Raw genomic sequence first — 14,453 nt, forward strand, 5'->3', positions numbered from 1 at the left:
ACTGAGCTAAGAAAGTTGGAAGTTTTCCAGAAAGCTTATCGTAGGAAAACAGGCTTTCAATGAAAACTCCCAATTTAATCATAACCATAGTGGTTAGTACTTAAGTGTCTTCTGTAATAAATCAGCAGATGTTCTTGAATTGTATAGGTAACGTATGCAAGAATCTAAATACAGGTATGGTCATCTTATTACCTGGATTATATTTTTAATGTCTGAATGATTTGGCAGAGTTGACTGTGGGATTCAGAAATCTGATCCAGAACCTACTGAAGTGATTCATTTTGTGTTGGTGTTTGTATGAGCAGGTTGCACATAACAAAAAGTCAACTAGGTGATTCTTCAGCATACACTGGTAGTTTTTTGGAGATCCCCAAATTTACTTCTGCTAGAAAGGTGAAGTATTTGCAGAGCCACTAAAACATTTAATCCATTCATTTTCAAGATGCCTTTCTTAAATTGTTAAACTCATAATGAAGTATGACACAGATTAGTTAGCATTGGTGTAAATTCATCTGTGGTGAAATTTTGTATAGAACTCTAAAAAAATAAAAGGATAAGAAATTCAGGGCAGGTCTACATTAGAAACTTTTGCCAGTGTAATGTTGGCTTAGGGATGTATGATCTTGTGTTGGTTTTTTTTTTTTTTTTTTTTTTTTTTTTTTTTTAATAAAGATATTTCTGTACCAGCAAAAGCCTTAGGGTAGATGCAGTTATACTATATAAAAATGCTTTTGCTGGTGTTAATTATACTACTTACTTCTCATGTAGCATTTTTTATATATCTTATTTTGCTTGGGAAACTGGTATAAGTACAACTGGCAAAAAAAAGTACTTTTGACTGGATCAGCTGCTAAGGGTTTGCCAGCATCGCTGTATTGGCAAACTTATTCTAGGATGGACCTGGCCATGCAGCAGAATAAAACCAAACAGAGTGAAGCAGTGGGAACTGCAGGCAGTGAGGAATGCTTGGGTTATGATAAATATAAAGACCTTGTTCCCAAGGAAAGGAAGTTAAGAGTACCAATAGAAAACGGGGCAGAGGGAGGAAGATGATGTAATCATGACCTAGAATTGGGTTTATTTTTTATCTTGTCCCTTTCAGTGATCTCATTACTTCATGTGATCAAGTACTATAGTTGCTATTGCAAAAGTGTAGGCTGGAAGGTGGTGTTCATGAGGATATCCTTCATAATATAAAACTACTACACTGGTATATGTTTAAGTGCTTTCAGTTTTTAAGACTCTTCAAAAAGAATTCTTCACAGAACAACAGCGCAGTCTATCTGTTCCTTTGCATTGTTCAGCCAATCCAACGCTCCAATTGGCTGAACATTCTTAACCTCGATTTTGAATGGAAGGTACCTTGTGCTGCTGACATATCTGAGGCCTTTTTGTAAGTCATTGTTACCAGCAGTTGGCTGTTGCATTCTACTTTGGAGGTGGCAGAGTAAAAGTTTGAAAACTGTCTTTCTGGACCTCTGAAGTGTGGCTGTAGCTTCTTCCTATTGGAACAAGAGTGCTTTATTCTCAGAAGAAACGGATTTGATTTTCCTTTAGTGGGGTCACTAGTGAATAATCAGCTGTGCTCATGAGGCAGCGTCTAATTTCTAGCAGAAATAGGATTGACTGGAGCACTTCTGGGCTTGGGTTACGCCATTATGTGTAATATTTTTTTTTAAAAATCATCAGAACTAGCCATCTGTCTGACTACTCCTGGCTGGCTTAGAGTTAGGCCTGTATGTTTAAGAGGGAGAGTGCTACCGCTCACAAGCGCTCTCTCTTTTTGTCACTGAAACAATGATAAAACTGCTGAAGTAACCAAGCCTCTTTTTCTAAAATACAAATTTTTATCTTAATATATAATATTTTGGGTGGCACCTCCATGAAATCCAATTCAGTAGCCTCTTTTCCCTTCACAAAAGCCCCCTTATTTAAGACCGCATTTCCCCCCCTACCCCTAAAGATTTTGGGCTTCACCTTCTGGCGCTCTTCTTTGTTTCCACAAAATCTGGTTAACTTGTGCTGTCTCTGTTTGGTTAGATTCAGGCTATTTTATCCCTCTATTTGTGTGGTCTTTTATGTCCACAGTGTTGATGGTGGCTTGGGGCCTGTTGCTACTCTCCCCATGCTTATGTTGCTTTATCAATAGTGAAATGTAACTTGTTCCCTTCCATCCATCCACTACATTCCAAGTCCCCATGTATCAAATGAAGAGAGCTTTTTTTTTTTTTTTTTAATGAATTTTAAAACTTTATCTCATGCAGCCTTGCTGATGGCGTACAGAAGGAATTGCCTGGATTCTTTCTACATTGTATAGCAACAGGAAAAGGGACCACAGAAATATCAGAGGTGTATTTGAGACCATGTCTGCACCTCGAAATTAGATTGGTATAACTACATCACTCAGAGTGACTCAGTTAAACTGATTTATCCCCTCGTGTAGACAAGCTCTGTGTCAACAGGAGAGTTCTCTTGTTGACATAGCTACCGCCTCTCTGGGAGGTGGAGTACCTATGCCAGTAGGAGAAGCCCTCCGGTCAGTATAGGCAGCGTCTTCACCGAAGTACTACAGCAGCACAGCTGCAGTGTTTTAAAGGTGGAAGAGGCTGCTACCTTCTCCTCCTGGCCTTTCTGCATCAGGCTTTTCCGTAGCTGGGAATACAAAGTAAGGTGCAGGATTTCTCAAGGCTTTTCTCCTTATCGTGCACAAGAGTTTGTTAGGCATTTCTGATAAGCCAGCTCTACCTCTCTCCTGGGTCTCACAGGCAGTGTGGGGTGGGCTGCCTGCCCTGTGCTGCCAGGTGCTTCCAGGGCAGTGAAAAGGGCTTTTCCATCCCCTGCCAGGTTCCTGGTATCCCCCATACCTTGTGCTCCAGGTTTGGAAACAGCTGTTCTTCTGGTGAGTTACTTGTAAAACACCCCTTTGCAAAGTCTGTGAAAGAGGGTGTGTGAGCATTCCCCTCCACAATGCACAAGTAATGTCAGCAGCCTAGGTCATGAGACAGGAAGTTCAATTAAATGGTTTCATTCCATTATGGAAAGTGGAGTCAGACGCACAAAGTCAATTGACAGTATTTTTTCCTCCTCTTCCCTCCCCCCTTGCCATTCCCCCTCTTCCCCCCGTATATACTGCTCTTGGGTGTTACTTGTAGTAATAATAGGTACAAAATTTTCTGATGGATATGGGATTCTTTTTCCCCTGTCCCCATTCCCACCCCCTGCAAAAAACAAAAACAAAAAAAAAAAAAACCACTATTCTTTCTCTAAGATAAGTTGGTTCATAGACCCAAACTGTAAACATGGAAGCCCACTAAGTTCCCATGTTGTGGAATGATGTATTTTTGTTCGGTGTCTCATATGTATATCCCTGTCCTCTGTTCAGAGCAAACTTCGTTGTGGCAGAGTGATTTTGTAACATGCTGGTATTTCAATATTGAGATCTGTGTGTGGAAAAGCATAAAAAGTGTGCTAGTTACAGAAAATAGACTTGTCTAGGGACACAAAATAGAGGGGCATAAACCCATCGAATGTCGTCTTGCTGGGATTTCTGTGACTTGGTTCAGTGTTACCCGGAGTCTGAGTGCATCTGTAACATTGCACGGAGTGCATACCTTCCAGAGAGCTACAGCAACCGGGATTCTCCCCCCCTCCTCTTCAGAGCCTGCTTCTGAAAGAGCTGCCTCATCCCTGCTGTCAGATGAAGCAGTTTCCTGAATGCATGGGTTTGAGTCACTTTAGCTAGATTAAGCTTTAACTCCTCCCTAGCTGGGCTTGAATATGTACATTGCTATGGGAAAGGAAAGGGGGAGGGGGAGAAGTGAGGGAAGTGGTGGTCGCGGTCAGACATTAGGTTCATGGAAATACTGTACCTAATCAATAATCTAGTATCCGATCTAACCTGTAGCACAAGTGAGCTGTTGAGATGAGCCGCTCATATTCCACTTGTTAAATCAACAGCCTGTTATAATGAGAACTCGGACCACTAAGCAAGCATTTAGTTAAAGGAGTAGGGGGAGGGGGTAAGACGGCTAAGGAAGAAGGAAGAGGTAGCAGTAGTGAGCAGACTAGAAGTTCAAGTGCTTAAGTTGCATGTAGATGACATCAGCTGCTGTGAGGCTGGGCTAGTGAGAGATTTGGCAAAGAAATCAGAATTCAGAGAACATGCATGCTTTTGGCTCTGGGATTTCTGCGTTCTTTTCCTTTGAACTTTTTAATATCAGAGGGGTTTTATACATTTGTGGGTGGTCATAAAACCAGATTTCCTTTGTAATTTTTTTTCTTACTGGGGGGAATAATTTGGAAGTCTGATAGTGTGTGGGAAATGATTACATCAGTCACAGGGAGGGCTAGGATTGGTCTGCACAGTGTGGTTTGATTCACTACCTAAAAGATTGTGTGTAACCCTTTGAGTGGAGCTCTGGAAGAGTTGCCTGCTTCCCCAGAAACAGTACCCACAACAGGGGCTACGTGACAGGTACAGTACAGTAATCCATTGACACTACAGAACACCCTGAGTGTGCAGCTTAGTCTACAAAGGGTTGGACGAGGCAGAGAACAAACTCTTTCAAGAGGCAATCTATATTTAAAATGCCATCTTGTTCTTCTGACTGCTGCCTTTTACGTGCTGTTGAGGTAAGATTTTTCCATATCAAATTACCCAGAAGGTTTCTGCTAGTTAAATGTCCTCTCTTGCTAGGATGCAGAATGTTTTAATTTGGGATTAAAATAAATCTTGGTTCTCTAAATTTGATTATATAGGGAAAAAATTTTGCAGTATATTGTTTAAGCAGAACAATGCTGACAGGAAAGCATCTGTATAATTTAGGGGTTGGGGGAGGTTTCTGACATGTTCCCTTTATCTTGATGAATGTTTGGAATGTACAGTGCATGCACATTTGATTTCGAACTCCTTAAATCTAAGATGAAAGAGAATTCAGGGCGAACACAGAACTGTGTAGACAATTCTAGTTAATTGATATGTGGATGAACTGCAAGTGGAACTTTCAAAGGTGAAACAATCAAAAGTTAGTCCTGAGCAAGGGAGCCATTTTTAATTTTTTAGAATTTGACGTAATTCATTGTTCAAATGCAATAGACCCCAAACTAGATTTTTTTCCTATTCGTTTCTTTTCCCAAATGTTCCAGTACACTGATGTTGTTTCACTTATGCTTGTTGTATACTGCTGCATGAGGAATCTCTGCGCTCTCTCTCCCCCTCCCCTTCTTGATACATGGTCATATTAATGCTGCCCAATCTTTGTTTAGGGCCAGGATGGGAGGGGGAGGTGAGGGAGATGAGGAGAAAGTAATACAAAGTAAATCATGTGTAATTTGTGCTGTCTGCCAAGATGCCTGGAATTATAACAAGGAAGCAAGCTGTGTATGGTGACTGTATGGTTTGCATATTTTCAGAACACAAGGCCGTTGATCTGTAAGTGTATCCTTTATGTTGCAGGATGTAAAAGTCTTTAGTGAAGATGGGACAAGCAAAGTGATCGAGATTCTAGCCGACATGACAGCCAGGGACCTCTGCCAGCTGCTCGTTTACAAAAGTCATTGTGTGGATGATAACAGCTGGACCCTAGTGGAGCATCACCCTCATCTAGGATTAGGTAGGGAACCGTCAAGCATGGCGATCTTAACTATGAACATGCAATGTGTAATATAATAAAATGGATGGCTTTACAATTGCTTCTTTATGGATAAAGGTTTTTAATCTCTGTGAGCTGGAATCACTTGTGTGCTTTATACTAATGCGTGTTAAGCCTTTGAACCATTTTTAACTCTTTCTTCTATATTTTTTCCTAGTCGTCACACTAGTGTTTTCTTACTTCGCTGTGTTTGAGGCTGTAACAAATCAACATCTTAGGCAAATTATGCTTGATCCCTAAAGAGTACGAGGCCCTGTGAATCAGCTCAGCTCAGCTCATCACCAGCTGGGAGACTTGAGTGAACAGACTCAACCTTGCATACCTACAGTATGATTGTGAAAACTAGACACTGTGGGGCAGGGGTGAAAGCTGACTACACTTGACTTCATGAAGGGAGGGGAAAATGTTGGTCCCACTCACGCAGGACTGGCAATTTCCGGACCAGCATTGGCATCTGTGCTCTCAAGGCAGCAGCTACTCCAACTGATTGAAATTAAGGTGCCATGGTTACAGTTGGCAAGAAGGCAGCAAGAGGAAGAACTGCGGGGAATCAAATAACATTTTGAATTGGTTTAATTACAGTACCTGAAAGAATCTCATGCTACCTAATCTGGCTTCTGCTCTTATTTTGTGGAATTGATTTAGTAGGAGCACCATGATGTGCTAGTATATGTAGTACATGAGTAGTATGCTGGAACAATACATACTTGGATATGGTATAGTATTTGGCATTGGATATATTAACCAATATACTTTGAGATGAATTGCTGCCTTTTTAAAAAAAAAGTCAGTGGAGGTTATGATCAAGCAGAAGTCAGCAAACCATTAACTGTAATCATGAGCACTAAAATTGTGAGCTTTCAGTCATTTATAAAAGTGTTTTTAAAAATGTGAAATTTCATTCACAGCCTTTACAAATAAAGAAAAGTGATTTGCTGAAACAGTATTTCCCTAAACAAATGCCATTGCACATAGAAGATGACCATTCTGCAAGTTAATTCTCCAAAATGTCTTGCAGTTTAACCCAATTACCAAATTCTTCCAATTAGTTTCTTTTTTTTTTTTCAATGTAAAAATAGAACTAACTATAGCATAAACATGGAAACCTGATTCATGTAAAATGACAGCTTCCAGCTCTGAGTTTATAGTGTAAGACAAAAATGACAGTACAGGTTAAAGAACCTACATTTTGTCAGTCAAAAGCACTACATCCACATGCAAAAAAAACTTATTAAAATTTTAATTTTATCAACACTCATTAAACTACCAGGCACTCTTTCTATATTCCCTTTCCCATCACTGCTGATTACCAAGGTATTGTGTAAACAGAAGCCTTCTCCTTTGTAATCAACATCCTTCTCCTGCCAGATTCATTCAGTGATGCCACAATTCAGTGTTTGTGACATCACAATAGCTTCCATGGTGACTAATTGTGCTGTCAAACTCTGGTGTGTGACATTTCAGAATGAATTGGGCAGGAGACTGATTAGGAAATCAAAAGCTTCTGTTTACATACAAATAACTTGGTAATTAACAATGATGGGAAAAGAGTAAGATACTTATCAGTCTGCCTTTATATACAGTAGAACCTGCATATAGCGGAGCTCCATTTTATAGTGAAGCACAAAGCGACTCCTTGATTGTTTCAATGAAGTGCAATGTACAAATTGGAACTTGAATTGTAATGACATTTTTTCCATAGGGGAAAATAACTGCTAAGAGTGTTCCAGGGTTAGCAATCCAGTATATCTATGTTACAGGTCTTTAAAATATACTTTGATGGGAGAGTGTATATAATCTTTTAATTTTTTTTTTTAATAAAAGAGCATGCCAGGTAAAAAAGAACGCAGTTTGCCACATGAAAGAAATGTCATCTGAATTCTCAGTTATATAGAGTGGAAGCTTATATATAAAATGTACATTGCACTAAAGACCACTCTCAAGATAATTTAAATACCACCCATCTCCCAAAAATCACTAACACAACTTTGGTTAAACTTGAAGTTAGCACATTTGCTATGCAGCCAAATTTTGCTGGCCCTTCGGTGGCTGCTTTAGAGTCTTTTGTGTGTCAGTGTGTTTCAAATATTGCCAGATTGTGGCAGTGGTCTCATAATCCTCCCTCACCACCCCACAGTTCAATCTACATTTAGGTGCCCCATGTTCTAAAACATGTACAGATGAGGTTTCTTGTAATACATCTACTTGTTTGAGATGTGAAACACTTTTTTGCAGGTATTTTGGAGTGAGGGGAAAAAAAAAACGTAAGTGATTCTCATTGCTCTGTAGATGTGTTTCTAGAAGATGATTCTGACAAAACTAGCTGTTACTTGGTCAGATCTTATTAGCAAAAGTCATGCTTCAGAATATGGCCCTGAAGTCATCCAAGAACAGAGTGGCCCCTAATAGTTTAATTTTTCCTCTTAACATTCCCCCATGTTACTCTGCTTTATAGGAGCTCTGTTGGTAGAATCAGTTCAGCCCACCTCTTTAAACAGGGCAGAGAGCACACAATGGTGGCATGATTTAATTTCTTGGAGTATGGAGTTCACTGGTTAGTGTTGTGATGCTTTAGATCCCAGCTATCAGTGGCCTTAACCAGATTACCTACTTTGCATATACTAATTTGTTTGTCCAAATAACACATGCAAATTGCTGCAAACTGCTATTTGAGTGTGCAAATTATTCTGTGTCCAAAACTGTATGTATAAAAGAAATGTTTTCGATATCTCCTCCAAAACTATTTAGATTCCTGACGTCTAAGGTCACGTAGCACTTTACTTAAAATCTGACCATAAATGAATCCCTAAAATGAGTTAATCCAACTATTTTATTTGTAGCTCTGGAAATCTAGCTCATTCTTATAAAATAGTGTTATCCTTGTGTGCTGCTTCACTATAGCAGCTTGGTCAAGTAATTACATTTTGCAGAAGAGAGAGGCTTCTATGTTGATTTGACATACATGAAGGTATGAGCCTATATTTCTATGTTTGCCCTGAAGAGCACCATTTCTCTTGAGATCGTCACTTGAGTTGCTTTTTAGAACACGAGGCCATTGATCAGCATTTGGTGATGCTTTGGTCGTGCCGAAGCCCTTAACAGGGAGGACCATGTGAAGGTTGCCATCTTCCTCCCCTGTTGCTTCACTTTTACCTACTATTTTTTTTTGAGAGGGGAGGGAATTGAGTTATTTAAGTTTCTCATTAATGTCTGCTAAAGATGATGATGAAATGAAGTGTTTGTGAAAATATGTTCCTGGATTATGTAAAAATCTCTGTAAGCCTCATTTTCCAACTGGACTGGTTTTATTTAATATTGGTAAGAGACAGCAAAATTTTGCATACTTGGAACAGTGGAGAGCTCTAAAGTATAGAGCAGGTGTTGGAAATATTAATTGGAAAGTAGTGGTATACTGTGGTTCCATGTTTACATCATCTCATTTACTTCCACATAAAATTTGCTTAATTTTACAAATAAAAATATGACTTTTCCTAAGACCCACCTGACTGACTGAAAAATGAAAATCAAGCTCTTTGTTTCTTCTGACTGTTGTGTAATTGGCATTAATAATGGCTCTGTAATCAAAACTTTCTGGGTATTACACCCATGGGAAAATGAGATGGATCCTATACTCAACTCAGATGCATTAGGTCTGCAGTTTTAAACAGCAATAACAGCAGTAGTCATTATGAAGTGACCCCAGTGAGGGCTTTGAATAAACACAAGGAGTAGATCAGATGGGTAAGAAGGTGCCATTTTTAGTAACTCTCAAATCAAGCTTCCTTAAGCATTGTTATAGTTAGAGGCCTTTGGTGTGTTATGTAAGCTCTTTCTGCATTATTAGTGTCTGTACATGAACATGCTTTACTACATCATGAAAAATCGATTGTGCAGGATTGTAGTATGCCTGTGTATAATGGCAGTGTGGAATTAAATCCTTGTTTGTGATTTAGTTAAAGCTGCATGCTGACAATGCATGCTGAATGCAACAAGTAGAGTAGCATGTTTAACTTCTTGAGGATAAGCATAAAGCAGCCAGATAAAACAAATAACTTTTACAAATTGAGTTACTGTTTAAAAACACTTAACACACTTTTGTGATTCTAATTTTGGAGCCCAAACCTTCAGCGTATCTCTAAAGTTCTTATGATGGTACATATACAGCCAAGTAGCTTTTCATAAAGCCTCATCCCATTTAGTCAATAAAAGTAGGAACTTTCTGTGTTTCAGCTTGTGTAAAAATGCTTCCCTTCAACATCTAAATTTGCTAAAACGTTAAAATTCTGGGTTGGCTTGCATCATCAGCATGAAAATCCAAACTCAATTACTACAGCAGAAAAGCCACCACAAAAATTTCAGAGGTAGATGGAAGCTAACTTGGTAAGGAGACAAGTGTAGGACTACTTATTCATCTTTACATAATGCCTCCATCAAACATTCATGGGTGTGTTTAGACAAACTATAAGGCAAAGTGTAAACCGCATTGACAAAAGTTGGCCTAAATAACATTTCCTTGGAAGAAGCAAGACATATACTCTGATTTAAACATGTGACCTTAAAATCGAGGTGAGCTTTGCATGGTGTCGTGAAAGACTTAATCTCTGTAAGATCAACAAGGAAAGGGAGTGCCAGAAGCTGTGGCCTTTTACAGGGTACAATCTACTATCAACTTTCTAAACTTTAAATCCAAAACCTGTTAGGGAAAATATACCCCATAGATCTGTTACCCTGATGGAGAAAGAAATGGTCTCAGGTAGCCAGGACCCAAACAATGTAATGATTTATAGATCAAACTCAATATTTCAAATTCCACTTGGAAGCCAGTGGAGAGTTTGGAGATTTAGGGAGTAGATCTTAAACTGGTGTAAGGTGTCACAGCCTCATTGATTACAGTGAAACAACAACAATTTATACTAGCTGAGGATCTGCCCATAGATGTGTAATTCTCCCTGGGGCTAGCATGCTAAAAAGGAGACTGCTTTCTGCCCTTGCTGTATCTTCCAAATGATCTTCAGGGGTAGCCCCATGAAGAGCACACTGCAGTAATCCAATCTGGTGGTCTCAAAGGCATGGAAACCTCCTAAGTCCATAGTGGAATGGTCACAATTGAGTCAAATTCAGATGGGGAAAAGATAGAATTGGCCCTCCAGTGGTTCATTATAATGAAAAATGAATCTTAATTTGAGTCTACTAAATTAGGCTGAAAGGCATGCAAGAATATGCTTGCTTTTGTGGTTTCAATCACTTTTTGCTTTTCACTGGGCTTGAAAGCACAAGAGAAGCTCTTCCCATGGTATCTTGATAATTCTGGTCCTGGCTGAAACCTGAAAGTGCAAAGATGCATGAAAGTGAAGTGAGGAAGGAGTTACCCGAACTCCTGTGAACCACAAGAGGCTTGCATTTTAGGCAGAGTTACAGGTCAATTGTGTTTTATTTGAATTGGTTTGCCCATTCTAGTTATATACTAGAAACCTTGATAAAGAACCATCTGAAAAATAGGAAAATGTTGTATGCAGTGGTGTTGGGAAATGTACTCAGAGTGTCACAGCTAAATATAAATTGGCACAGATTGTTTAGCATCATTAGGTAACACATATTTCAAGGGACCATTCAAAGTGAAGTGGCCTGTTAACATGTCTCCAGTTGTGGAGGGAGGTGGGGTAGGAATTATGGCTTTGTACAACTGAGCTGTTCCACCTTATACTCAGTGTCACAGCTAAATATGTTTCCCAGACCTAAAGGAGAGCTCTGCTTGAAAGCTTGAAAGCCTGTCTCGCTCACCAACAGAAGTTGGTCCAATAAAGATATGACCTCACTCACCTTTTGTCTCTGAAAAACACCGAGGCGTGTTCCTAGAAACATTCAGCAGGCCTTGCCAGGACACTGACATCATTATCCCAGAGGAGAAGGCCACCAATTGTCCTCTAAAAGTCGTTACTTAAAACTTTGAGCTATGGTTTTCAATGGAATAGTTCCCATTAAGCTAGCCTGTTCATTCGTCAATATGTAGTGTTCTTTTTGAGTGAATTATAAGAGCCAGTAGTGCTGGGAGGTGCGTTCGTACAATGACAAAGTCTGGTAGCAGAAAATTGCCCTTTGATAAGTACAAAATCTCTATCATGGTCTTATTTCCCATTATTTGTTAACTTCATAAAAGATATCTGTGCAACAAATAAATTCTGAGCAGTTTCACTTGTACTATTTGGAACATTTTTTCTTTTTTTTCTGCCTGATTAGACATTGACATTGCATTTTTCATCCACAGAGAGGTGCTTGGAAGACCATGAGCTCGTAGTCCAAGTCGAATCCACTATGGGAAGTGAAAGTAAATTTTTGTTCAGGAAGAATTATGCAAAATATGAATTTTTTAAAAATCCTATGGTAAGTCTCATTATCTGGTTGCCAAACCAGAATGATAGGAATCTGTCGGGTGGGAGAGGCGGAAGCTGTCGCTTACTGTAACTTTGTATAGTGCTTAGCACAGTGGAGACCCCACAATATAATGAGTATGGTAAGGTCTTAGTTGTATAAAACAGTTTTCTTGAAAACAAGTAACAGTCACCCAGAGTTGCTTACCTTACCTTGTGCCCAAAAATGAGACTGCCTAATCTAATTGTCTCGAGGTGCCTGTTGGTATGTCTAAGAATAACTGAAGAAAGGGAAAGCCCAGCTTATTTTCTCTAAGAAATAGCAGCTCCTGAAAGTTATTAGTTGATCTGAAGCAAGTTGACCAAATAATATGCATATCCAGACCTCTTAGATTCTGCCTGTAATGAAGAAACCTGTTGGTAACGTCCATGGCACTTGTCATGCCCAATTATTTTCCCTATTTATCAGTATGTAAGTTGAACAGGGGTTTATAATAGGTGAACCTACTACTATTTTCCTACTGGGTTTCTTCCTTCTCCAATACTGATCAAAGTAACTCTCCCTCTCCTTTTCCTTCTCTCCTTTCTGTCGATGTATGAACCTTCAGTTAGTTTTGCAGTATACCACTGAAACTAACGCTAGCATTATAAGAGCCTAAAAAGCTACAATGATTCTAACTGCATAGCTATCTTTTTAAACTTATTTGGAACCAAATTTTCAAACTTATCTGGACGCAGCCCAATTGGTGTGAACATACATAGATATTTGCAGATCCAGCTGCTGTTGCATGTTTGGCTACCTGCCCTGCCTTGATATCTTGAAATATCTGGATGGAACGTACAGGATGTATAACCTGTGCATTTCTATAGTACGTTTTAATCAGATAACCTCAAGGTGCTTTAATCATAAGCCTTGCCACACCCTGTTATAGCAGTAGTATCTCAGTTGAAAAGTTGGTGAACAAAGACATGCATTGAAGTGATTTACCTAAATTGGTAGCAAAGCTAAGAATAGAACCAATAATGCTTGGCTTCCAGTCCCATGTTGTCACCATCAAATGTCCTTTTTTTGCTGTACCAGATCAGGCCACTGGTCCATTCAGCAGGTATCAGCGTCTGGTGTTGGCTAGTACTTAAAGGATGCCAATAAATTTTAATCTTCATAAGTCACCTGGCTAATTATATGATGGGGGTAGGAAGGTGATTTCTCTTTCACCCTCAATCTATTAGTGCCTTGAAGAATGAGACTTTTATTAGCTAACATAGAATGAAGAGTGTATCTAAGTGCAATAGATTTTATTGCAGTTTAGCTTGTTGGCAACCTTTAATTTTGTTTTATAGATGCCCATGCATTCCGTGTTCTAACAATGATTAATAGCTCAAAGACTAACTTAATGTAATTAATGTATACTGTAAGCTTATCAGGCAGTGAGCCAAGGTACTTATGTGATAGACGTTTTAAAATGTGGTACAGAAAGGCAGGTAGAGGAAGTCTGAAATAAGGGTCCGTTAAATATTAATTTTTTTCACTTTGATGTCATAACTCATCGTAAATAATGAGATCATATTGAGTATCTGTAGAGCGCTCTGAGGATTAAAAAGCACCATGTTAGCGTGACACAAGATACTTGGATCTTGTCCCTCTTTGTAGCACAATCATTTGTTTATGTAAGAGGAATGGATGTTTACTTAGATCTTGTTAGCATCGAGCATGTGCAGCAGAGGATGCTGTACCAACTGTGCAGGTCTTGTGTAGGTGTGTATGCTCCTAAAATTTTGTATTCGTTTTCCTGGAACGCTTTACCTAACTATTCATCATGAGAAATACATGGACTTTGACATTGCCCTGAGCACAATAAACGCATTGGAAAAGATTTTGAAAGGATATTTGTGTTGATTGAAAAGTTTCAAGATTTCAGCTGAGTTGCCAAGCAAATGGAAAAAACTGATAGTTACACATCAATGCTTTCTCATAATTAAGGTTTGGGTAATTAATATGATCCATTCTGGTGAAACTGAACTACTCTGGAATCCAACCCAATACAGCATAAAACAGTGATTTGGTTTGAGAGAGAACAGCTATTTTAAAGTATTTACGGGGCACCCATGCACCATTTCCATAGTATCTGAGCATCTCACATTCTTTAATGTAGTTTTCCTCATCTCACCCGGTGAGGAAGGCACTATTATCCCCATTTTACTGATGGGGAACTGAGGCACAGAGAGGCTAAGTGACTTGCCCAGAGCCGCACAGAAAATCTGTGGCAGAGCAGGGACATTAATTAGGTCTCCCAGCTCTCATGCTAGTGCCCTAACCACAGTACCATCCTTTTCTTCCATTGCAAGAAACGAGAGACTATAATTCCTGATTCCTGTCCCTACCTTGAAAGATGTCTTAGATTGAGTTTTCCATTGTAGAGGAAGGAAAAGAATC

The 14,453-nt window shown here is 39.2% G+C and overlaps 1 protein-coding gene across 3 annotated transcripts in view; it reads left to right on the top strand.

Annotated features, from left to right (window-relative positions):
• Positions 1 to 14,453, top strand: part of GRB10 (growth factor receptor bound protein 10) — a 205,171-nt gene that overhangs the window by 162,519 nt on the left and 28,199 nt on the right. For all 3 annotated transcript variants that reach the window (XM_067569995.1, XM_067569994.1, XM_067569996.1), the window contains 2 exons: positions 5,456 to 5,612; positions 11,917 to 12,032. In XM_067569995.1, the coding sequence (XP_067426096.1) occupies positions 5,456 to 5,612; positions 11,917 to 12,032 (273 nt within the window). The remainder of the gene's footprint in view (positions 1 to 5,455; positions 5,613 to 11,916; positions 12,033 to 14,453) is intronic.

The sequence above is a fragment of the Emydura macquarii genome, unplaced genomic scaffold, assembly GCF_026122565.2.
Source record: "Emydura macquarii macquarii isolate MOO-44397 ecotype Brisbane River unplaced genomic scaffold, CSIRO-AGI_Emac_v2 contig_2975, whole genome shotgun sequence".
NCBI classification, from domain to species: Eukaryota; Metazoa; Chordata; order Testudines; family Chelidae; genus Emydura; species Emydura macquarii.